The sequence below is a fragment of the Hippichthys cyanospilos genome, chromosome 2 (assembly GCF_059441005.1).
Source record: "Hippichthys cyanospilos isolate Australia breed blue-spotted pipefish chromosome 2, RoL_Hcya_1.0, whole genome shotgun sequence".
NCBI lineage: Eukaryota > Metazoa > Chordata > Actinopteri > Syngnathiformes > Syngnathidae > Hippichthys > Hippichthys cyanospilos.
Window position 1 is genome coordinate 24979762 of NC_142370.1, and position 27393 is coordinate 25007154.

The window sequence follows — 27393 nt, forward strand, 5'->3', positions numbered from 1 at the left end:
GGAAAAAAAAGACAGAGGGGAGTTTTGATGTGAAAATAATTATACACAATTGTGAAACACAAATCCAGTGCATGGCTTGAAATGAATGTGTGCTTGTTTTTTTATGTTTTTTTTTCATCATTTTTTTGTACTCTTTGTACACAATTTTACACATGTTCCACTTATAACAAACACACACAAACTCATTTTGTGTGTGAGGTGTCTAAACTCATCCAATTTCCAGGATGTACTTTTCTCCCCCATAATTAATGATACAACGCAAGTTGCAATTCATTGTCTAATTTTATCCTCGTATCACTAGAATCTTCACTAATTCAAGTAAAATATATTTTTTTAAAAAAGAGGGATACTTCTTCAAAAAATAAGTTTACTGAATTATCAATGTTGAATTGTTGTTGTTTTGTGCAGTATATTTTTTGTGCATATGTTGTGGTATCTGCCTGTTTGCTTGGTGAATTTCCTCCGCCATCACGGGCTACAAAAATGATCCGTTTCCCCCTTTTTCTCCACTTTTTGTCTTTGCCTCCCAAAGGACTGAAGAAAGTTCGTAATCCGGATCGAATGTACAGATCTACCGTGTGTTATGCTGGCCACGGTCCACCTAAGAGTATCAGTGATGACACGGAGACCAACAGTAAGAGTCAGTTATTAATATTGCATTGCTGCTCCGAGGGCCACACACCGGCCAATCAATTATTCATTCATCGATTCATTTATTTACCCCTTGATTCCATCTTCCCCAGCCCACATCCTCCCATCCTTATTGTGTTCTCCTACATCACACCTTCTCCAGCCGCTGTGCTGATTGAAGCATCAGCTTTGTGGGATCACAATGTCAATAGCTGAAGTGTTGTCGTTGACTAAGAGGGATTGTTCCATGCCCAGGCTGAGGGATCAGGACCTGAGTGGGCCAGCTAGGTGTGAGAAACACTTCATGGCCTGAGCCACGAAATTTGGCTTTTGCCATTTTTCTACTTTTCCCCTACCTGCTTTCGACATGGAATCAGACCTTAGCACCCTGTTCGATCTTATTTTGCTCCAAACAGGTGCACGCGTTCTTTGTAAAGGTGGTACGAGCAAACATACGGAACGTCACAGTTAAGGTTTTTCGGTGGGAACGATATCAACACTGTGACGCCTCTGAGCCTGAGTGCCGAGAGCCAAGCAAATCAGTTGAAAATGTAGGCCAAAGCTTCATCTTTTATTTGCGGGGATTTTCCCTTCATTCGTGTATTGAGGAAAAAAAATCAGCATGTTCCTCTGAAGAAAGCAAGCCCTTCTTGGTTAATGAATACACCAGTCTCTTCATTGTGGCTGTTGATCTCGACTAGAGACTGGCTAATTAAGTGTGCTCATGTATTGTCATTTCTAAATAGGGAGTCTGAAATCAGTAGCAACCCCTTGTTAGACTCCTCGCTCGATATCTGTCACTGCATGGATTTTTTTTTTTTGGGGGGGGGGCTTCTTCAAAAGAGACTGTTTTGAAAGATTTAAAGGCCAGACAGCGCTCTTGCAGATCTCTGAAACAAAGATGCAGACTGCTGTTGCACTTTTGCCCTCTTACACACACACGTGACCGTGGCAGCAGACAGTGCCGTAGCCCCCTTGCTATTTTATCTCTTCTTCTGTTATTGTGGGCTGTTACAGTGTGCGCCTTTTAATGCATTCAGCCTGGAGGTTGTTTCTGGCTGGACACTCTATGGCAGGCAGATATACCATTGATCTGAGTAATCGTCTGAGTAATTGTGGGAGCAGTTATGATACAAAAGAGCCCTTTGTTTGTGTGCATGTGTGAGCAGCAAGGAGAGAGTGCACAAGCGCAAGAGGTGTTGCATAAAAGAGAGAGAAGGAGGGCGAGAGCGGGAGACCTCACCTCTGCTCTCCTTGAGATGGGATTTTTATGGATGGGTGAGCTTGGTGAGGGCTGAGAACACATAAAGAGTCATTTTTTAGTTTGTTGCAGGCAGTTAACCGTGTGTGCATGTTTGTTGAACTTCTAGTAATAGGCTTTTTTTTCCCAGCTGTTTGACTTTTGACACTCTTCCCTTATTATTCTGTGTTCCGCTACACTACAATACCCACTTAGAGCCACATTAAGTCTTTTGTCAGTCGGCACCACCAAGGTATACGTGTGTGCAGATGGGGAAGAAATAGCCGAGACAATCTGTGTTGTAAGATTCAGTGAAATTATTTCCCACTGAGAGAGTTTTTGTTCCAAATGCGTGAGCAGCGGGTCAAACACTCATGCTACACGCCGGCGAGGCGAGAGGCAGTCCAAAGCTCTTCCTGCTAGACTTCGCCTTTGCTTGTGGGCGGTTTGTAATTTCACTGTATGTAAGAGTGTTGTCGAACAGGCTATAGGCCAAATGATAAAAATAATTGGTTCCCCACTTCCACACCACCGCTATTTCAAGTTTTCACACCCCTATCCTTCTCGTCATCAACATCCATCAGGCTGTGGGCCCCCAAACGGCCGCCCAATCAAAATGGACTTCATTTGAAGTACCTGGCCAAGTGCCACCCGTCTTTCTTGTTGCTCGACTATAAAATGCATCATATATTGCAGATAGTACAGGTCTCTGCTAAGAGGATTTTTGTTAAATTTGGAGGAGCTTCATGTCTCTTGGATAAGCAATTTGCAGGGATGTGGGCTGTGAATTAATTTACATTCAAAGATGTACTGAACTGTGCGAGGAAAACTATGATAGTGTGCACACAGGTATTGCCAAGATTGGTTGATTGATGTGCAGCTGTCAAACAAGTTTATTGCCACAAATGTACCCAAAAGAGTGTCTTATTGTTATCCTTGCATGGCATGTCAAGGACCTACAAAATGACTTGAGGTCAGTTGTGAAAATGCAATATGTGCCAAATCTATAGTGAGCTGTTCTGAGAGGTTTGGAACATTTTACATTAACTGGGCGCAGTAGCCACTTTCGGCAGGTAGTCTAAACAGGCAAAAGTGCCTTTATTAGGCACACGTTTTTCTATTTCTAGGCAAGAATTTTCAGGATCTTAGAGAAATTGACCAACTTTTTCTTCCTTGTTGAAGAAGCAAACGGAAAAAACAAATGACTGAATGTAAACCTTGTCATGCGAGGAGCAGGATTTGGTCCCAGAATCAAACAGGACAAAAAAGTGCAAGAAAGTCCTAAGATACACGAATGTAACATACCTACAGTGAGTACCAACAAATTTAGACTTAAAAAACTAGACTTGGAAAATACACTAGGAGAAGCACTCAGAAATTGGACTTGGAAACTAGACTTCAAATAAATTTAGGACGACAGCTTGACATGACAGTTTGAGAGCTTGGGTTCCTGACATGTTAAAGAACCTCTGCCTTAAATACTGTCAGACATCAATCCTATATGACAATAGAATAGAAGGCCTTTATTGTCATACCAGATATACAATCACAAAGAAGGAATTCTATTCTATTCTATTCTATTCTATTCTATTCTATTCTATTCTATTCTATTCTATTCTATTCTATTCTAGGCAAAACGTCCAAAAGCATCCGTAACAGCTATTGCTTTAATCCTAACGCACCCTCAAATTTCTCTAAAATCCCCCAAATTCTTGCCTGTTTGGGACTTAAAAAAAGAAAAAAAGTGTGGTTAATAAAACCCGTTTTTGTTTTTTTCGACTATTGGCCGAAAGTGGCCCCTGTGCCCAGTTAAGGAACAAACAAGTCACAACAGTCTTTATGTGCAAACCTGGTGATCCGGGACCCTTGCTTTAGATACTCAATGTTGATTACTCTACATAGAAGAGCCTGGTGAGAGTCATATCAAATGAAAAAGTCATAAAATTCCTACATTTGGAGGATTGCCGTCTTAATATTTGTTTCTCGCTGTACTGTGAATGATAAGAACGCCATAAACAGAGATGAATTTGTTCCAACACAAGCACTTTCAAAATTCGGTTGTGTTGGCTTTGAGCTAAAATCAAATCTTACAGTCCAGCAGGAGCAGTGCAATGGCTCTAACCAGGATGCATGTAGAATAAACCTTCTCTTTACCTCCCCTCCTTCGCCTGACTCACCTCAGCAGCAGATTGATTGCTCCTATTTGATAGCATGTCCTGAGTTAGCCACAACACCTCGACTTGGCTGACCACATTTCATTTGCCTCCCCTGATTCCTACCTGTGGGCTGAACCTTTTCTTCCTCCACCACCAAACTCATTTGAACTCTCACACTGTCTTCACTCAGCATTTCACTTGATATCATCTCTTTATTTTTGATCAAAAACATGTTTGTAATTGATTCATTTGTTTTACTTTGAGGAATGCTGATAAAACTGCATGTGGATATTGGCTCGTTAATGTGTTTTTCTTTTTCTAAAACATGCTACAAATAGGTGTCATTTACGTTCTCCTCTGTGTACGGTTTTAAGTCTGTGTTTTTGTTGCGCTTGCATTGATGGAATCAAACCTTGAAGACGATTGCCTTTGAAATCCCCTGGCCGCTAGTGGTGCAAGTAATACACAGTTTGTGTCACACGCACTGTAACCGTTTGAGTATTTGAGTATTATTCTGTCCATTTAATGAAGGGATTAAGTGATCAAAATGGATCCTTATCTGCAGAAGAGGGCTTCATTGTTAGTTGCAGGAGATACAGCAGACGACAGCACAGTTTTAGTTGAAATAACACAGCTCCCTCTATTGTTAAGAATTCAGTGAAAGACAGCCCATTTTATACATTTGTAAACATGCTGGCATATCTGCTTGCTCAAATGTTGCACCAGTGTTTTATTGCTAGGATGAAGCCCCCCCCCCCCCCCCCCCCCCCCCCTCCCTTATTTTACTGTAATTGAGAAGGTACACTGAGCTGTAACTTTTTTTTTTCTGAAAAAAGATTCGATAAAGGATCAAGCTGTTAATTTGTTCCGTAAGATTTATAACTACCCACAAAGTATTTGAGCTTGGAATGTCAGAGACTTCGAGGTACTAGTGGCTTTTAATGTTCTTTTATCGTGATTGAAGAGTTTAAAATGGATGGTCTGACATACATAATCAGTCTGACGTTTATCAACTGGACCATTCTGCTTTTTTTGTACGCTGGTTATGCTTGTTTCATTTAGCTGAACAAGAGCAAGTAATGCGGGACTTCACAATTCACATCCCTAACTGTGTTAAGATGCTTCAAAGAATATGGCCATTTAGACTTACTCTAGATTTGCACCAGCAGCAACAATTTGTTGAGTGATGTATGGCCAAAACATTAGCTTGCAATTTCACCACAATGTGGGCACGGATTAAAAAGAAAACCCGTCAGTCTCAAAGCGCGCTCAGACAGAGACCGGGGGGGGCTGTTAGGACCCACACTTGCGGTCAGGGCTCGGATATTGATTAAAGATTTGTTTTTGTCAGCCTTTCCAGGCTCATGACCCTCTCTCTCATCTTGAGGGGTGGGGCAGGTGCAAGCTACTATGACAGAGATCCCTCAAATAGTCACTGAGCACCAGATTCACCAAATCTCCGGGCGGGCTAATGTGAGCTGAAGTGCTAGGGGAGGGAAAGCAGGGGCCTGTCAAGCAGGCCACTCCTTCTACATAAACTTTAGTTATTGTAAAAGTAACGGATGACACTGGTATGCTTTTATTTTGAAGTTCTTCCCAGAAGCATAGTCACGGCAACGCTCAACCAATTTGATAATCTTTGGTTCCCAGATTAAACAGGCTCCGATGTGAACAACATGGTGCTGCTCTGAAATTACACGGTTCACACTGAAATGTTCTTCTGAAATGATCGTCAAACTTCAATTCAACGCAATAAAAAAAAAACCCCAACAAAATCAGGTTTTTTTTAAGTTCTTTTTCTACTATTACTTTCTTCTTTTTTTTTTTTTTGCATCAGCCCTTTACTGGGCAAAGCGGACCCTTTTGGCCAATTGTCTAAACAGGCAAAACGACCAAAAGCATTCTTAACGGCCATTACTTGAATTCTACAGTACCCCTAAACTTCTCTAAATCCTGAAAGAGCTTGCCTGTTTAGGACTTAAAAATAGAAAAAAACGTGTAAAAGTTGGTGTAAAATTAGTGGTCTTCAGTGAAACCTCACATTACGCAAGAGGGTATTTTAATGGGTTCAATGTAAAAAGGCGCACCATCAGTCAAAGCCAGAAACGACGACCAATGATTATGAACATTTACATGCATATCTCTACATATATGCCCACTTCAACCCCAGAAAATAACAAGATGATCTTACCAAGATTTTGGATTTTGTGTGCATTAAATGAATACAACATTTTTGTCTTCAATACCCTCGTAAAGTTTAATGCTGCTTAGTTAAGAAAACATTCATGAGAATAAAATCCAAAATCTATATGAAATTTTGCGATAGTTTTTCGAGAGCCACATTTGCTCCACCAGAGCCTAGAGCTCACGTTTGGACAATTTTTGACAAGTCATGGTAGTCATTTCAAAATGATAAAAATAAGAATAATGCTTTCTATTTACAGATGTCTTTCTTGGTACCCAATAACTTTGAAAACAGGTTCATTTTCTGAAGCTTCTGTAACCACTAGGGACCTCTCCTGGTAGAAACAAACCCTGCACGTGATTTGCATTTGAAAGAACTTTCTGTTTAAAAACATTTAGTTTTGCTGCACACGTGAAAGTTGAATCCTATTAGCGATGATTAATTTATTAAGAATAATGTTTTTTACGTGCTTTTATGTGATTTTATTTATTGTTATGGTTATGTGGCTATTCATCTATGTATGACAACATGAATGTTCAATTCATCATTCATTTTATATGAATGTTTTTCAAATATGTTTATTGGCATATGTTATGACAATATATGTTCATTATTTTTTAATAAATTTAGTAATATATGGATTTAGAGGTCATCACAGGTGGCTTGCACGCTATAGCTGTAAGCCTGTCAGTCCAATTTAATAAAAAAATAAAAAATAAAATAAAATACGAAAAACTTCGACATTAATTTTGCTAACTAGCTGCTGTGATGATGGTTCACTTGAGGAGTGATTCAAATATATTACACCATTTTGTACCATTTTGGGTAATTCTATAGCTTGCTAGCTGAAATAAATGATAAATAAATTGACCGTTCACTTTGTTAACAAGAAACCGATAGCTTAAAATAAATTATCAATACATTGGCTACTCACAGTTAACAAGAAAGCAGAAGCTTGAAATGAATTATAAATAAATTACACATTCACGTTGTTCACCACAACAATAAATACCATTACCGGTAGCGTAAACATCTTTAATAGGATTCAAAATCAGTTTTTGTGTGTGCATCAAAACCAAATGTTTTTTTTCAAAGAGAAAGGTTCTCTCAAATCAACTGCAGTGTTTATTTTTGCCAGAAGTCACTAGCGGTAAGATAAGCTTCAGAAAATGAACCTTTTTTCAAAGTAATAGGCCACAAATGACCTTCAAAAGCTTTATTTGACCATCACTAGAACTGAGCATATGCACTATCCTTAACATTGAAGTGTGATGAAAGCTTCTTTTTCCATGTCTTTAACATCAACTATTGCTGCTCTCTGCATGACACATGCGCAGCGGATCACTCGTGAAGCAACTTGTTTTCCCTGGTAGCTTTGTCATTTCCACAGGTGGAAATCCACACAAGAGGTTCGGCACAGACATTGAGTTTGTAGTTGTACCACTGAGAGTTGTATTAAAAAGACTTTGCACATGTAGATTTTAGATTCATAGTCACGAAAAATAATTCACACACACAATTTTGGTTCAATGTCAAAAGGAAAAAATATTCAAAGCCACACAATTCAGTCATAGTAAAAAAAAAAAAAATATATACACACACACACACACAATCTGGACTCGTACTCACACAATTTAACTACAACAGATACAAATGGTCAAACTACTGTTACAATTGGTTAAACACGCTTATTTCTTTTTGCGGGCTATCTTGCTCCATATTTTGCAATACCTCAACGCGCACATATTGAAAATTTGAGCTGCGCGTCGATTGATGCATGTAGGTTGTTAAGACAGAGCCAACTACAGGTGCAAATGAAGTACAATTAAAGGTGCTAATTGCAGCCCCAGTTCGTTCTTTCTATCCGTGGATTTGGCCCTGAATTTTTGCTTCAAAGGCAAATACATTTGCAGTTCGAACTCAGCACATTCAAAATGTTACATTTAATTTTAGCCTTTAAAAGAGGCATTTACTTATAAAACTTGTCACAATCTCTGTGTTCCGCAAACCTCCAGTTGAGCATGATTTACAGAGTTGTTAGTATTTACCAATATGCAATTTAACACAAGATGCTGATAAAGCTCAAAACGTGATCTTTAAAATACTTGAAAGATTGTTCTTTGTGCTTAGCATGACAGTTTGTGTGTGATTTCATACCCTGCCAATCAATTCAGACTAATTAACTGTCTGTATTCCAATTCAACCATCCAAGCCAATCAATCACGTTGGCTGCCTTAAGTTCACGAGATGGTCAACAAATATTTAAAGCGCGTTGCCTAAACCTGATTCCCACACAACATCTGGGCTATCAATGATTCTTTGCAGATAAATAACAGCTGAGAGAATTCAACTGTTACGAAGGCAGAGAACGCTCAGCACTCGACAGCGTTTATTTTCCGTTCACTTTGTTTTTGTGCTCTGGGAGCCTCGCAAGACGTGTTTCCGTGTAAAACCAAGCGACTCTCAAGTAAGACAAGGACTGCCAGATTAGAGAAGGCCAAGTCTGAACATTTGAGCGGCTGAGTGCCACATCTAAAACACATGCTTTATTTAATAGCACAGCACACTGTTTGAAACAGAAGAGGCAAGGGTAAATACAGTCATCTGTGAACAAGACACATAAATCACAATGGCTCTTGGATGTTGACATGCAATTGGCATTTAAAATTGTCTTTGATATCCTAAACACAAACAAATTGCCCTTCGTGACAATAGAGCACGGCACTGACTGAAAAAGGAAACGAGCAAAACAGCTGAACAACAACAACACCTCAAGCTAGGCTAGCTAGCTTGCAAGGCCTCCAAGCGAATCCTCTGGAGCAGAGAAAAGCCTTCATACGAAGCTTCAGACAATCCGTTTTATATGTGTTACCTTTCTTTGTCCACTCTGCAGTTAATATGAAAAAGGTTTATTACCATTTCAAGATATTTCACTTTTGTGAGGAACCATATTTGCCTTTTCAGTCTGAACCCAAATGGGTGATGTGCTTGGAAGGATTAAAGACAGGATGTTTTCACGGTCATTCAAGAACATAGCTTTGTCGGCTCTGTTTCGACTGCAAGTCGGGCAGGATAAAACAAGAAGAACAACGGTAAACATAAAGGTGGTAGTCAACATTTTAATCCATTACACATGCATGTTCAAAACGATGGCAAATGCATTATTCCAGCAGTTTTAGCGTCTTTAAAATAGATGCAAACAGTAAATGTACAGTTTCGACAGATTCAAGTTGAAGGACGGCTGCTGCCATAATTGTCCGTCCGTACATCCTGTGGCAGCTGGCTATAAGAGCAATTTAAGGTGTCGTCCTATCGCTTGCAGAAAAAAGAAAAAAAAAAGTAGTGAAATACCAACATATCAAAATATTTGTCTTTTTAAATGAGCTGTACATACATTATAGTACGGTGCGATGCACTCATCTGAGTTATCTGATTTTGTTATATATTTCGTAGGTGCACAAATCTATTCCCTTAGAGCTCAAAAACCTAACCTAAAAATGGCATCAAGACAAATTGTAAAGGTGTTTCCTTTCAAACATGGTAACTGTTTAAAATATATCAGACTCCCCTTTTCTTGATGTCATTGTGTATACAGTACGTATTGCTGATGTGAAGCTCAAGAGTTGAAACTGCTCCTTTCCAAAAATGTTCTGCAAAAAAACTATTCTGATCCATGCATCCTTGTCCTATTGATTTTAGTCAGGTTGTTGACAACAGTGTGACTCACCTAAGAGATTAAATGCTGATGCTGAAATTTGCTGCCCCCAGTAGTCCTTTTTAAATGTGAAGTTGGTGTTCTCTTGTTGCATAAATTATGGGAAGCAAAATTACCTATGTTTTACAAGCAGAATGAAGTCAATTAATAATGTTGTTTTATGGTATAAAGGTAACTTACCCACAATATGTTCCTCAAAAAATCGTCAAACCGTGTTGGTGGCCTGTTGCTTTATTATGGCCGAGTACAATATTTCACTTATAACGGGTGTCTAATACCTAATCCATAAAATTGGTTGTGTCGAGGCACACTGTTAGTAAGCATTTGTAGAGTTCCAAAACATCCCCTGCTGATATTGCACCTATCCTCATTAGGGTCCTGAGTGAGCGGGACTCAATCTGTGTCAAATGAAAGCAATCCATTTGCCGCAAATGCTTTTAAATGCATATTCCTAAATTTGAGTAGGTTATTCCAACAACACAGAGTCAGACAATAAGCTTTTTGGGTTGTCTTCTCGGGCCAAAACCAGACAGGTCCTGCCAGGTTTGGTGGCCTTGAATGGAAATAATGCTAAACATTTATGAATGTATTTGAGCCTACCTGTTGATGAAATGGTGAAGCATGCAGTCTCAGCAGGCAAAGTGCACACAAATATGGCGGATCATGGCAACTACCTAAAAAAAAAAAAAAAAAAAAATCTCCACCCTCCAATATATGGATATCTAGTGCTCATTTTACCTCAGGAAAGTGTTGAGCCCCTGGGACTCACAACACTAAAAAACAACGGGTCTCGACAAAAATGTATGGAGTCCCAAAAGTTGTGCGGTAAAAAGGACAAAATTAGGAGCGTGAATCTTTGTCTCGCGATTGGATACCGATTTTGGGTCTCCGATTCAATTCAGAATGTTTGATTCAAAATGATGCAAGTCAAGCAAAAATGATTTCTACTTCAATCTATTTATGTGCAAAGACTCAACACACAACTTCAGTTTGCTTTGAAAGACAGAATAAATAAGGGAAAGTGTTTTATATTTTCATTTTATTTATTTATTTATTTATTTATTTTTACTAAGCTTTGATTCATAAGAAACATGCCTTTCTCCCCCAAAATAACATGTGAACAACTGCTACTCTTTGAGGTTATCTGTAATGATAACTTTTACTTTACAAAATAAGATTAAACAAAAATTTTAAAAAAATGTTGCCCAAATTAAAATGATTATTTCTCCGTGCATTTATAACAAACAAGAAAATAAAATAAAACTTTTCAAGTGAGTGTCTAAAATTGCACATGCAAAACATTCAATGTGAGCTAATGAATTATCGTTCACAATTGTAACATTTATTTGTATGTTTGTGAGTAGGTGTGAGACCTTATCAGAATCTGACATTATGATAACTTTGAACAAAAATGACAAGGTATTGAAGTGACAACAATAAAATGCATACATTCTAAATAGCAATTTTTGTAGATCATATAATTCATAATTCCCAACCTTTCGATCACCACGGACCGGTCAACGCCTTACATTTATATTGTGGACCCGGGGGGGTTAGGGTTAGGGTTAGGGTTTGAGCTGGCTGCTCTAAAAGCCATATCATCCTTCTCACTGTGTATGTAATATATGTAAGATCAACAGCGGCCAGAGGCGGTGCCAAAGGTTGGCGCAAAAGTCGCAATCTCGCAGTGGCCGAGACCGTGCTAAATATTGTGCTGACAATGCTGCGCTATCGTTAGCTTAGCACAGTAACTACGGTTCAACAGCTGTTAAGTGAAGCAAACGCTGCACATACCAGTTGTCCCAAGTTCTCGCTTCCGCCTTTCGACAAGCCAGGTGAGTGCTCTTGCTTGGCTCCGTTTTGTATTGAAAGCTCAGCTGGAGTGTTGGATCGCTCTTGGTGACCGCAAAGCGGCCGCGATGATTCATTCCTGCCCCCTGCGTCAGCCGTTGAATGTTCCCGAAGTTGATTGGCTGTCGCGACGCGTAACGTGGAAAAAGTAAAAAAAAAAAAAAAAAAAACTTCACGTGAAAGGCGAAATTTCGCTTCTCGTGACCACCGCGCGCTGCCATTCGCGTCGCTCCATTCGCGTCCATCGCGTTGCCCGACGTGCATTCGCGCCCAGTCATGCGAACTCCATTGACTACAAGTACAAAACTCTCCGCTTTTTCGCCTCGTGCGTGTTTGGTGTACAAGTACCATTAAACTAAATCATCTCCAAAACATTATTCCGGGTACAGCCCACGCGGCCCGGTACCAGTTGGTACCGGTCCGCGGACCGACCGGGGGTTGGAACCACTGGTCCAGAGGACGCCAGTTGTTCTTAAAGTATGCGTTCTAAGTATGAAAACACTGCCATCCAATGGTCAAAGTTAGCTCTACAGTGGTTAATTGGCTTAAATTTGGTATGCATTAGTCAAGGGTGTCAGCTCTTCGCAATTAAAAAACATATTTGACCAGAATATGATTATTTATTATTGTTATTACAATTTAAAAATATAAGAATTCTCATCCATGGCTTTGGGATGAGTTGATTACTACTCTCACTCACGAAGTTGTTGGGGATTGCTGAAAAAGTTTTTATTTTATTTTTTTATTTATTTATTTTTTCCCCGTAGCATCCTTTAGTGTTTTTGCCTGCTGGCAAACACAGCAGTCATGTCTGATTGGTATCACAACTATCGTGGTGAGAAAATCCTCCACATAGTTGAGTGGCGATGTATTCCAGTGCATCTCACCATGCTGGTGTTATTGTGCCAGAGGGCAGCACTGAATCCCGAATAATCTGTGCAAAGACAGATATCTAGCATGTGCGTCTGCCACCACCACTATCTTTCTGGAGCAGTAGCCAAGACCTAGTCTGAGCCTTAGTGTCAACTAATGGAAGATTTGCATCTAAATTGGTTCAATAAAGCATGCCCTTCCTGACACGGCACTACTGCAGCACTACAATGTTTTTTGTTTTAAAAACTCCTTCCCCACACCTCATTTCCCCATTTATCTGGGATCACTCATTTACATCAGGTTTTGCTGTTCACATTACACCTGAAGCACCCTGAAACAGATGCTGTATGTGACTTAATTGGCTGATGCAAATTTTTACATATACCTCTGCATTCTATACTGAACAGTCTACATTCAGTCATAGATGCAGATGGATACTGAAAATTGTAAATACAGACCTACTTTTTTTTTTTTATCCTTCGGGGAACAATGGTTTTCTCTGTTACACGCTCCAACGTCGTCTCTATGGACCCACTCACACCAAATTGTCCATATGGAGCTGTTTGGCCAGGAGCACTGAAATGTGCATCAAGCCACATATGCTCCTCTTATATCCCCATAATCAAGAGCAGCAGCGGATTATTTCTTTTGGCTTTAAAAGTGGTGTTTTCTTTTAGTTGAACTTTTCTCTCTGGTTTTACAGCCACCTTCTCAAATCAGCCACTCGGAGAATACACAGTCAGCTATTTTCTTGCTTCACATTCTGTCTGCTCTAGTCTGAATATCCTATTGCACTGCCTTGTTTGTTTGAATCCTTGTAAATATGGCTTGCACTTTAGAATATTTTTGAATCAGTTATTCATTAATTGTGATTAAAAAAAAATCAAATAATTCAAAACAAATACGTGAATTGTATTAGAAGACTGATTACTGTGTATTTACTACCTTGGGTCCTAAAGATACGGCTTTTCAGCGCGAAAATGGGCGCTCTAAAGCAGCCACGCCAGTGCGAAACCCACACTGTTATGTAAATTCAGCAATTACCGTATTTTCCAAACTATAAGGTGCACCTAAAAGCGTTAATTATTTTTTTAAAAGCTGATGGTGCACCTTAAAATCAGGTGTGCCTTATATATGGATCAATATTGAGATTGGGATCCGTAGATGGGGAATGAAGTGATAAAGCAAGCTTTACCTGTTTCTTTTGTGTGTTTACAGTTGAACAAGGTTGGTCATGTTGACATTGACTTATTATGCTATTGAGAGTTTAGAGTTATTATTTGAGTTATTATTATTATTACTTTGAGTATTAATATATTGTGATTGAAAAAGGTTTAAAATATGTCATTAATTGAGGGTGCACCCTATAATAATAAAATAATAATATATGGCACCTTTATTATACATTAACATAGCTCAGCTATTCCGGAACTGGTAGGCAAATTACTCCCAACCCATCAAAAAAAAAAAACAAAAAAAAAAACGTACTTGTATCTCACACTACGTCATGCAATCCTGTTATGCATATACTCAGAAAAAAACAATGATTTTTACTTTTCTTTTCACATAAATAAGTTTATTCTCTTGCTCAGCAGTAATGGCTAGCTAAACAGATAGATTCTCCTCCTGAGAATTAGCGCATATTTGCAACCCTGTTACTGTGATTATAGTAAATATATTTAATTATTCATAAAATCTTGTAATACAAAGTGTAGCAATGATCTGTCAGCTGTACTTATGAATCCTTTGATGACCTACTACTGATGAATATGTCGCAGAAAATCAGAAAAGTGAAGGTTTACTCTTCAAAAGTTTTGAGACCAGAATATCCTCCAATTCTGGAATGACCCACATAATGTCTTTATAAACAAATACAAAAGTTGCTTTTCAAATAACATATTCTCAAGTTCTGTATATTTGGTTGGGTGAATTCCATGCAAATCATCGCCTCATCTCTAAATGTGGCAGCTATTGAAATCTGAGCTGTGGACACTTTTCTCATTAACTCAATATGAGACATAAGATCACTATTTTGCATTTGGCTCACAATTACAATTCATCTCAATTCACCTTTTCGAACAGGACCTTGCAGAGTATAGTCCGTGTGCCGCTGGACTGGTACAATTTGTGCATGTCTGCAAATGTGAGCAGGAAAATAAGCAGTGTAATAAAACCAACATTTAAATGCATCCATGCATGTGGTGATGCATGAGTTTTATTGTGCTTGTAAACTGTGAACTTCACATTATAGCTTGGGTGACTTACTGTACATCATGGTAGTATCAGCACCGGGCCTGGTCATTGTAATATTTTCCTGGAATAATATACCACCATGTGACATGTAGCAGATTCCTGCACTAAATCCCCAAACGCCACAGAATCACTCAAGGGTGTTTATCGTGTCTTAATAATGTATAGACACAGCCTTTACAAGTTGACGGTGAAAAATGTGGGGCCAACTCCCTTGATATCTTGTATTTGACTTGGGAAATAATTTATTCGAGCGCTAAATAAAATTATGCAAGATTCAATTCTTTAATTTCCCAACTCTTTTGGGGTTACTTTGCTGTACAAGGCCTCTGCTAACCAAGCTGTTATGCCCTGCTCTTGTTGTAGATGAACATGGACATTTGAAAATATACCTGCCCAAGAAGCTGCTTGAATGTCTACCCAAATGCACCTCGCTGCCAAAGGAGAGACACCGATGGAACACCAATGAGGTAAAAAGCACAGATTTGTAATCTGGATGTGTAAATTGCATTTCATGTTTGCAGTAATACTGTACGGTGTAAGCCGTTACACTTACATAGAATTATATAATACATATAATCCTATAGAAATGCTGCAGTGCAATAAAATGGTACAGTGCTTGTGTTTTTCTGTGAGGACAGGCGGTTGTCTGTCAAAAGTCATCATTGCAGCATGCAAATTGATGGAAAAAGAAACAACTGATGATGTCCATCAGCAGAGGGAAAAAAATACTGCACTTACATCTCCTGTCCAACAAGCTCTAACCAAAAAGCTGGGTCACGAAATGGTTACTGCTGATAGTGAGAAATGAAGACTCCTACCCAAGTTCAGCCAACCAATCGGTATATATTAGCACACCACTCCCCCCTCAGTGGTTCCTGGTATGTAAACGAAGACCCTAGTATGGAGGAGCTACTCAGGTAGACCCTGGCGGAACACCATTCAAGACCTGGAACGTTTTTGTGTGTAAATGGAGGGGAGTACGCAAACTACCAGGGTACATTAGGAAAATCCTGATTCGCTTCTCACAGTTTGATAGGCGCAATTCTCGCTCATTTCTCCCCAGCCCAGTTATTAAAAAATGCAAAAGCTTTGTGTTTCTAATTGGCTGACGCTGTTACATGTTTGCCCTCTCTGACCTGCTTTGTGCTGCAGTCTAAATTAATTAACACAGCTTTGAAATTGATCTCAAATTGTAATTCTAAACCCTTGACGGTGCTAAATGCTGCCGGCTACAGTTGTTAGCATGTCTGCTCATGTATTAAAAAGGCAGATTTGTTTTCAACAAAGCCAAGCCACTATGTTTCTGGTGGCACAATCGTCTATAGAGCTGATAAGGATGTAGAAAAGGATAGACAAAAATATGATCCCAGTAGAGGTGGTGTCTTATGCAAATCAATAGTTGAGTGTAAGGAATTTCCTAAAATGAAGAATATTGCTTGCGCGAAATTCTCAAACATCACCAGTGACAGGAAAGGGAGACTCTCAATTCTTTGTGAAGATATTTAGTCCATCAGTCTCAGTGTAAATTGTATCAGATCAACCTATGTGTATTCTAAATGATTTTATTGCTCTCTAGTGTAATTACGATACTCCTTTGTCCCTTTTTTAGTTTTCTACTTTGATAACTGAAAATGACCAAAGATTAAGAAACAAATGATATTTACATTGAAATGCAATGTTTAAAACTCTGCTCATGTTGCATTCCATCATTATTAACAACTTCTACATAACACATGTTGCGTACTATTCTGTTTTATATTTGCTATGCTGATTATGTACCATGGATATATATATATATATATATATATATATATATATATATATATATATATATATATATATATATATATATATATGTCACTGAATACATCGCTGGTCACACATCGGGTTGTGAGGTGTTACGCTGAAGGGGTCCTGGAAAGACGTATAATGCTTGACAGTGGTGTATTTTCTCTCAGCAGCATAGCTTTGATGATCAGATAGCATTTTGAAAAATCTAACAGTGCATAGAAGAGACGCTGACAACCGAAATTGGCCTGGCTGACATTTTATATGCAAGCACCAGTGTCACAGTAGATGTCTTCACAACTGTCAAGAACCATGATTATGTCTAATTAGAATATATAAGTACTGTACATGTTTCTAGTAATGTGTAAGTGTGTGTGTGCTTGTGTGTGTGTGTGTGTGTAAGAATTTGCATTTTTATTGAATACAGGCCGCAATGCAAGAGTAAAGCACTGCAATATACAAAGTAGTATTATGCAGTCCTACTTAGCATACTCAAAGGGGATAACCACCAAAATGAGAAACACTTACTTTTTGTGAAAGTTAGAAAACTGAAAGGAAGCTTGATCGCTTTCAGAAAAATAAAGGAAAGTATTTTTATGAAAACTTAGGCTATAGGCTAAATGGAGCGTTTCACAATTCCCTGCATGATGAAAGCAGACAAACAAACTGGTGTTTGAAAATTAGGAAAATATGAGCATGACTCCATGAAGTTTCACTTTTTTTACTGGACTAAATCAGTGTTTCGCTACCTTTACTGGGCCAATGCTTTTTTTTTTTTTTTTTTTTTTTTTGCAAAAGTATTGCAGTAAACTAATGAACATAAATGTCACAAAAAGTGCATATAGCTATATAAGTTTTATACATATTCCCGCTCTCAACCACTTGATGAGCATTAAATTGTTCTGCCTGTTGCTACATGCCTGTGGCAAAGGTAGAGTGACAAAGATGCATTTGCAGTAAATCATTTTCATACCAATGAAGTGAAACTGGACACATGCTAATATCACATGGCAAAACCTGTTGGGAAAAAGTGTGCTAAAATTTGGGAGTTTTTTTAATGAGGAGCTAAAGGATCTGTTCCTGAGAGGAAGCTCACGGATGCACACTTGGGAAATCCTGCTGACATCGCCGTGTTGTGTTTGTTATCGTTGTTTAACCAAGCTAGCTAATATCTGATAATTTGCTATCTTTGCCAAACAGCCACCAACCCAGGTTGCATGCAATAATCTAATATCTAGAACCGTTTTCACCCTGAGTCTTACCTGAACCATTCCAAGAGATAAATTGTGAATTTTAAAGACGGTGATGCACATTGGTAACAATCCACAGGTACACCCTACATTGTTAATCAACATAGCCAATTCATGTAGGCATCATTTTACATTTCATTTGATTGAAGTCACACCTTACTTTTTGGAAACCTTCACACGAAGTGGTCACTTCTCCGGTGGGGTGGACTTTGATGTCACACTCGCAGTCACACCCAGATGAATCCGTGAGAGAGATATGTGTCTGAATACATTTCAAGCATTTACTCGAAAATTACATAAATTAACCTCCTTTCTTCATTTGCCTTTTCTTTGTAGACTCGCCCAAATGTAAAAGAGGGATAAGCAATTATGTGTCTCTTTGATTAAATCTTTAGCAGTGTGTTTTACAATGCCATAGGACTTCAAGGGATCAAACAATGTAGAGTCTGGGGAACAAATACAAAACATGAATAGGAACATAACACTCACATTAACATAGATATAACAGTCAAACAAGTTTACACCACTATTGTGTTGCTCCGGTACGATACAAAAAGGCCAAATCCTCTGAGGGTTCCTTTTACTTTTTGTCACCTTGACACCATGACCTCTATTTTGCTAGACATTTCTGTTCAGATTGAAATCTTTTGAGAAAAGGACAGCTCACACAGGGATGGCTTTAGACTTATCCCCTTCATGCTCAAACACTGTCTGCCACTTGTTTGGTTATCGTGGCATGAAGGATGTCCTGGAGAATTACAATGTTACCAGCTGCCGTATGCAATACTAAGCTTGGATTCAAACAATGCAGTATTAAAGGAAGCCTTTGAAGTTCTCTTCAAAAATTACCTTATGTTATTGATATTTATGCAAGTCATATTAGTAATTAATGTTGAAGTGAGACTGTAACGTAGGGATGGCCGACCTTTTTGAAACCGAGAGTTACTTCCTTGGTACAGAGTAATATGATGGGCTACCAATTTATGTGAAGACATCGATCATGTTCATATTTCTCACAACAACACATTTCTCGAGCTTCTTTGAAAATGAGAAGAGGCTTGGCCAGTAACACAATAGACGTTGAGAAATACAGTTATGTTTGAGTGACACTATCAGGAGTCCTATTTAAGGTACAAGTTAATTGCTAGTTGACTTGCATAAATCAAACCCAGTCTGTGCGTTGTATGCCGATTACAAAATAGGACATCTCAAACTCAGGAAAAAAAAAGAAAAAAAACTGAGTCCATCAATGCCATAACCAATTAGTAACTACAATGTATCTAATCTAATCTAAACCAGGGGTTCTCAAACATTTTGGGGTCAGGGACCCCTTTATGGGAAGCAAATTTTGCAAATGTTTGTGTAAACAAACAAAAAAATTAATCCAAAGATGAGGGCCCTTACACATTGAATTTGACAACAAGTATATTTGTTACATTTCAGCCAAACTGAAGTTTCAGAAATAAAAACTGCAGATTGCACACTTCCTCATAACAAACTGAGTAAATTTCCCCTGCCACATACTTATTGACTAAATACTCAAGCTCTTTGATGATTTGAATTAGGTGGGTCTATTTAACAAATTTCAAAATTCTTACATTTTTAAAAATATATTAAACTGCTTGAATTGATTGCCTTACTGAAGAGTCATGAATACATTCACAATGTAATGTAAACACGAATATATATATATATATATATATATATATATATATATATATATATATATATATATATATATATATATATATATATATATATATATATATATATTATTATTAATAATAATCACAATTATTTTATGGACCCCTCTGGCCCCACTTTGAGAACCACTGATCTAAACAACGGGAGGAATGATGCAGGTAAAACCACTTTGGTATTTTCCATAATTATAATCAATCAATCAACTTGATGAGATCAAATCACAAGGCTTCCATTTTCCTTCTAGTGGTTGGAATGTCAAACACGAAATATTCAATAATATTATACTGTATACTGCCTGAAAGCCTAAATAATGTATAATCTTTTTGTGCCCTATGACTTTGTATGTAAAATTATTAGCAGTTTAAAAAAATGCTAAAATTCGATCATTTGTTCCTAAATGTTCAAAGCACTGCTCTGCCAAAATAGGTCGTTTTTTGAAACAGGCACACACAGGTTTGCGACAGCTGGTATAGAGAATGCATGCATCTTGCATTGTCATGGAAATTTATGTAGTAGTTCTCTTGTAGTTGAAATGCATGACTGGAGTCAGTTATGTCAAACATCTCCTCTTAGGCTTACTCCTTTTTGACTCTCAACAAATGACTTAATATTGCATCATTTTTAAAGCGCCGGCAAACAGACCAATTGGCGAAATTTCGACAGCGACAATCTCACCTCACTCAGTCTTAAAAAGCAAGGGAGTGGTGCAAGGATTCTGCTTGGAGGAGCGTGTGACACCCTCAGGCTGTAATGAGCGACACAACACTCCAAGCACTGCAAGCTCTCACTCAGCTTAGTGACGACTGCTTCTGAACTGGTGCTAAACCGCCCCAGACAAGAGAGCAGCTGCTCTCGCCTCCACTGGCCTGCTACACATTTAATACCTATGTTGTCAGGACTGAGCCGGTGCGCCTCGCACGGCTGCCAGCAGAAGCACAGAGCAGTGCCCACTGTACATACAAGGCGTTGCCAGGCAGAGCGTGTAACAGATGACGAAGAAGGTGATCAAAAGGCTCAACAAATACAATTAAAGGCGGGCTTGGATAAACCCGAGCGGCTGTCAGTTACGGTAAGATAGGCACTACAATGACAAGCACGACTGGCTGCACGGCGGCGTCATCATTCAGGCCTTATCTTTGACTAACCTGCTCTTTGTCAGTGTTATCTGGGATGCCGCTCTTATGATTTGTCACAACAATTCTTCCATTTAAATACAATTCTAGAGATGAGACCAACATGTGTTTAAATGTGTCACATTAAATGACAATGGTGCCGCGTTTGTGTGCAGTGGAGATCCCGGCCAATAAAAGGCTCTCACCTCCTTTCCTCAGGCCGCTCTCCTATAAAACATCAGCTTTTATGGACACAGACAAATTAGGTTTTTGTGAGGTGTATGGCAGACCCAATACTTTGGCCCCTTTAGAATAACCTGACCTCATTAAAATCCAGCATAAATGCTTTTTGTCCCAAGGAATTAATGTGACGTGTTTAGAGGGGCTATTTCAGTCATTACACACACACTAAAGCTGACCCATCTGTGTTGTTTTCACGGATACCCATGCTTGTGCTGTTCGAATCAAACAGTGAGATACGTTTTATTCACATTCTTTTCCCTTCATATTTAGTCGTGTTCTTTCTATGCATGCACATTAATTAATTTGATTCCTGCCGATTGCTGGTGTTTATGAAAATGTTCATTCTGTTTTGTTTTTCTATGCAGTCAGTGGAAGTTAAAGGGTCACTGTTTATTTACCCCCTATATATATATACAAATATATTGAGAGAGAGAGACTATAAAATGATATTTATAATAAAACACAATATGGATGGATTTGTATAAATATCCTGTGTGTACCTGTTGAAAGAAGTATTATTTGTTTTAATTCATATCTCTTAACTGAACAGCTCTGTTGAGCCTCATGCCTGCACAATTTACTTTGGCGGCTCCGAGAGCACAGTTTGTCAGGAATAGCGTTGCATTTTGACAGCTACTTCGATTTCTTTCTTTAGCACAATCACCCGGGGTAATTGATGTATTTGTGAGGAGTCAAGTGATCATATAATTTGATTTGGCTGCAGAACCTCTCCATCGGAGCTTACTAAAGACATTTCATGCTGTGTTTTCACCTCATCACATCATGACATTTAAAAGTTGAACATTGGGCGGAATTGGCCGCTCAACTTTTTTGTAACTTCCTGGGAGTTTGCTAAGGGTCCTAATCAGCTGTGGTACAATTATCTTTGGATGTGTGTTAAGAACCCACTAGTCAGGGGGTGTCCTGTATTCTGTTTTGCAGTGGATGTGCTTGTGTGTGCAACACGGCAGGGGTTCGCCATATCCTCTGAAGGCGTGGATATTGCGTGACCTCTAAGGGTAGCAGATACAGGTCACCTCACCCCTCGTGGGAAGCCTTTAAATTGAACCCAGCTTGTGTCTTCGATTTCTTATACTCTGCTTCCTCTGCTGTCCCTCCTTCACTCACCCTCACTCCCTTCTCCCTCACATGTTCCATGAACTGTAAAACTATTCAGGTATTCAGTAGATGTGAAGAGTTCTACTTTTTCCTATGAATTGCCTGGTCAGAATTTTTCTGTGTGGGCACACTTTGTATAAGAATTTGATTTATTTTCATAAATAAAGGTAACTAATGAAACCATTTTCTTTATGCCCATGAAGCAAATGTATATCTATTAGCTATTATTACTTACAAACTCATAAGCAAACTGAAGGAGCCTCTGTGTAATATGTTTTGGTGTTATATGTTACATGTTTTCTTCAATCATAGAGAGGCTGAGAAAGAAAATTAGAAATTAAAACTGTGCAGGTAATAATCCCTACACAGTACACGCTTTTACCAGTCAGCACCTGCCCACTTATAAATACAGCGGACCCCCGCTTTATTTGGGTTCGTAACAGAAAGGAAAAAAAAAAAAAAAAAATATATATATATATATATATATATATATATATATATATATATATTCTTCCATATATATATACTGTATATATATATATATATATATATATATATATATATATATATATATATATATATATATATATATATATATATACGTGTGTGTGTGTGTGTGTTAATGTGTGTACAATAAAGTGTATTGTGGTTTCATTTGATGCATATGAATAATTTCATATTTTAATGCCTCAATATCCATAAAGTGAATTGGGAAGAATGAAAACAACTTCCGCCTGGAAGATGGCCACTAAATCAACACCCAAAACACAGGTGAAGGAAGTGAAATTTTGTATTGCAGTGACTAGTGGACAAGAAAAAAACAAAAACAAAAAAAAAAACATTCAAAGAGATTGCAGACAAAATTAATGCCAGCTTTGCTTTTGTCACTTGTAACCCCGGTGGAATACAAAAACAGTGGTTTAACATCCTGTTGGAGGTGTCAGGAGATTGCAGCTTACAAGAAAACCACTGCTAAGCTATATTACTTCATTTTGAATTATGCATATTACTTCGGATAGCTCGCTGCTCAGGAGAAGTGCTATATTGTTCAGGAACTGTGCTTAATGCTTGGGGACCGTGATTGAGATTTTTGAGTTAGCATCACAACTGTAGAAATTACTGAATATAAGAAAGGGGCAGCGAAAAATAAAAGTGGTTTAACTGTGAACCAATGCAAAAAGTGTGAAAGTGCTGCCTTGAAATTTGTTCAAAATGTCAAAGCTTTCTGATCGACCTAACTCAAAGTGAGGATCAGGCGAATTTCTATTGTCTTCACAGCATGTGCTATTTCATACTCTCCAATTACTCACTGAGTACTTACTGTAGATAGCCTATGCATATTACTGTTGTCGTACATCCATCTGAATGAGCTTTATCTTGGTTGAACTCCTTGCAGAGATCGTCTATCAAATCGTGCCAGTGTCTTTTGTAGCCTGAGCTTCGACCGAGTTCAACCCCTAAGGCTTTCCCTTTCAGTTTTATTTTTGGGTGTTTTAAAAACGTTTCTCGTAGCTTGCCATTTGTTCGGCTTCACTGGTTCTTCCATTTTGTGTTTAGCCAGGAACAATTCTAGCTTGCAGAGGAACATCACGAATCTTGTTATTTCGGTTGAGGCGGTGAAAGCAAGGAAGGTGACTCTTTCTGTCATAGTTCTCAGGGAAACAGATTTTAGAGGGTCAAATAGTCACAGGAGCAAATAATTTCCACACGTTTGTGTGCGTGTGTGTGTGTGTGTGTGTGTGTGTGTGTGCGCAACCCGTTTTTTATATTTGTTTTTGTTACACCACGGTCAAGCTATTTGGCGATACAAAATATGGCTACACTCTCAGCGATGTACAGTGGACCCCCGGTTTACAAACTCCCTCATATACAAACTTTTCAACTTACGAGCGTGGACCGCGGCATTTTTTGTCCCCCTCATAAGCACAAACCTTTTGTCTTACAAACAATCTGGCATGCTGGTCATCGTGTTCGTACAATCAATTTCGCTTTGATGCAACAAGGTATACAAATGATTTCGCTTGTCACGTCACCGCTGAACGCTATTGCTCTTACAATGTCACAGTCACTGTGTCAGTCACGGAGTCAGTCACGGAGATGCCGATATGCTATTGGTCGATTAAGGTCACAGTCCCGGTCTCACTCACGGAGATGCGGATATGCTATTGGCCGGCGTCACGTCAGTCACAGAAATGCCGATATGCTATTGGCCGAACGCCTTTATCTAGCTTGATGGCACAGCTGGTCGGGATGGAAGGAAGGACAGAAAATGAGTGAAAAACGGAAGGAAGGAATGTTGTGAAGACTTTGCAAACTTTATCTGTTAGACATGGCTTCTAAATTTGCAAGTGGCGGTAAAGGAAGAAGTAAGAGGATGATGACAATAGAAACCAAGCAGGAGATAATACAAAAAATACGAAGGAGTTGCACGCATAGTTAACCTTGCTCGTGAGTATGGCCGTAACCGCTCGGCAATCTTCTAAGGGCAAGACTTTCCTTGCCGGGGGACGGACCGCGGTCAACAACAAAATGGAGAGGCTTCTTCTATTATGGATTAAAGAGAAGGAAATCGCCGGTGATATGTTCTCGTTTAAGAAAATAAATCAATAAATTCTGCGGGTTGGTCTCTGCTCCCCTCCGCCTCCATCCAGCTCAAGTCACGTCGCCCCAAAGGTAAATGTCATTTTTCCTTTGTATATTTATGTTATTAAATTTAACTGTACAGTAGATTATGTTACTCATTTTTAATATGTGTATAAAGTCGTGATGTTTTTACCTAAGGTTTTTGCACGCGTTGCACGCATTCACTAATGAACATAGGTTTGGATTACCCGTCATACGATCAGTTCGAGTTACGAGGGTAGCCACTGAACGGATTAAGTTCGTAACACTGGGGCCCACTGTATTAGTATATGTTGTTCCTGTTATGTTTATTACTATCCTTGTAGCTTACATAGCTTTACAACTGGACCCTGTCACATTGACATGTCTCCACAGCATGGCAAACTACATGCTCGCTGTATTTTTATGAAGTTTTTCCTATTACCTACTTTTCAAATGAAGATTGTCTTTGCAAAGGCAGCATTTGCGATACAGCAATTGATTTGATCTCCACCCTTAATAAAAGCGGTCATAATTTTGCCGCATTCCTGCTTCAAATTTTGTTAAGTTTTGTCAGTTTAGTCTGCCCGTCTCCTGTTCCATCAGGATTGCAACATTTCTTTTGATAGCATGTCCTTGAGCCCTCTAGTCCCTGTGTATGAAGCCCCTTTTCTTCTCCAGATGTGTACACATCAATAAACTTGGATCAGTTTGAAAAATAAAGCTGACAAGGACATAATGATCCATCCCCATAGGTCCGTGATCCAGGCCCGAATTTTTTTTTAACTACCATACAGTCACAGAACAAGGACTCCCTCTGTGGATTTTCTTCTAAGTTGTTCAAAGTGATAAGAAACAGGAATGACTCTTTGCGCTCTTCCGCTGTTGTTCCCTGGTCACCTAAATGTCTAAAACATATCTTTGCTGCCGCAAATCTTGCCCAAATTTAGTGTACCCAATAAAAGTTGAGCTCAGGACTATTTCAGTGAAGAATGAATTATACTGAGCACACACTGAAAGCAGAGTAGGATGTTTATTGGATTGCTCTCAGCTCTCCCTGTTGATTGTATTCTGCACTAGTGCACGTTTCTGGCTTCCAGAAGACAGCATATTTGAAAACCTTTCTGGCAGCTGACATTCTTGGATGTGCAATGCAAAGTGCGGGAAGATTTGACATTGTGACCAAACTGTGTAACTGCAAAATCTTCATTAATTATATGGCAACTTGTGAATTTTTCCACTGAATTAATTATTTGTTTTTAGGCCTGGAGTCTCCTTCCAGTGTTATATTAGTGTTATATTTTCTCAGGGTGCCACAGGTTCCTCCCACATTTCAAAAGATGCAGACTCTGGAGAGTCAATAGTTTATTTATTTTTTCATATTTACATTGATTCTGTGACTGGCTAGTGACCAGCCCATGGTGTATCCTTTCTATTGCCCAAAGATGGTTGTAATGGTCTACAGCTTGCCTATAACCCTGACCAGGATATGTACTCAGGAACATGGATGAATTCTTTGTTCCATCTTCTGTAAGTGTAAATGAAGAAATACATTGGATAAATGTTGTCCAGTTTGTATGCAGTCACCGGAGTTGGGATTGTGTGTGTGTGTGTGTGTGTGTGTGTATTTTGAATGTAGCCTAATGGTTACACATGCAGCCATTGTCTTTATTTACCTACACTGGGCAGCCATCATCCAGAGATCAGTGCTCACATTCTATTGCTGATCTTTTTAAGAAGTGTGCCGAAAAAGTTTTAAGACTGGTTAAAATGATGTATTTCAAAAGCAAACTACGAGTAGTCCTTTTCAACGTGGGCCTGAAGATCAATCGAAGTGACGCCGGGGCGTTTGCTTAGTTGAGTGTGAGCCTTTATTATTTTTGTATTGAAAATATACTGGCTGTTTTGTGAAACCTGTGGTTCAATACTGGAACTTGTCTGAGTTGTGTATAGCTCAAGAGCTGGTCACCTTTTGACTCACACGGACCACATCGATTTTGGGTGAAAGACAGTTTGCTTCTAACTTCAGCCTAAGAGGTTGAAACTGCAATGATCCCGTAATAACCTGTCTCCTCCCCTCTCTTCCCCACTCTGGCTGTCCTTTAGCAGAACCTTGAAGCACCATTAAAATTCCGCTCTGCCTTTTGAAATCTGGCTTGATGAGGCAACGCGGACCCACGGTGGCTTTTCTATTCTCCCGCTGCAGGATATTTTTCAAAGTCATGTTTATATACTTTAAGTAAAAAGGATAGAATGCGCTTTGATGGCATTTAACAGCGAAAATTGCTTAGAAATGTCTTTTTGGCCAGCTGTATGATGTGCTGTGCTATTACTCCCTTGAGACGCTCACGCATATTAACCCTTGGGTTCATATTACGTGTAACTAATCGTGTATTGATGCAAACATTTATTCATAGAAATTACAGGAGTTTACAAACACAGTTCACATACATTTTCTTCATCATCATATTTGTATTGAGAAATTATTCTTTTGATCAGCCATCCAAGGAGTGATTAATGTGTGTGATTTTGTACGTTGGTTCCAGACTGGCAATGTAATCTAATTTTTCGCCTGTTGGTTTGCTGATATCTTGAGAGATAATTGGGCTTCTTTATAAAGTTAGCAGAAGACATCTTTTATGAAAATGGGTTGGATAGGCCTTGAATTCTTTG

The 27393-nt window shown here is 38.8% G+C and overlaps 1 protein-coding gene across 6 annotated transcripts in view; it reads left to right on the forward strand.

The window, feature by feature from the left end:
- The window catches only part of camta1a (calmodulin binding transcription activator 1a), a 341465-nt gene that overhangs the window by 2470 nt on the left and 311602 nt on the right, over window positions 1-27393 (forward strand). For 4 of the 6 annotated variants that reach the window (XM_088404271.1, XM_088404279.1, XM_088404262.1 and 1 more), the window contains exons 2-3: window positions 533-634; window positions 15267-15370. In XM_088404271.1, coding sequence (XP_088260397.1) covers window positions 533-634; window positions 15267-15370 — 206 coding nt within the window. Of the gene's footprint in view, window positions 1-532; window positions 635-15266; window positions 15371-27393 lie in introns of those variants that run through there. The other 2 variants (XM_088404303.1, XM_088404288.1) reach the window with 2 other exon arrangements.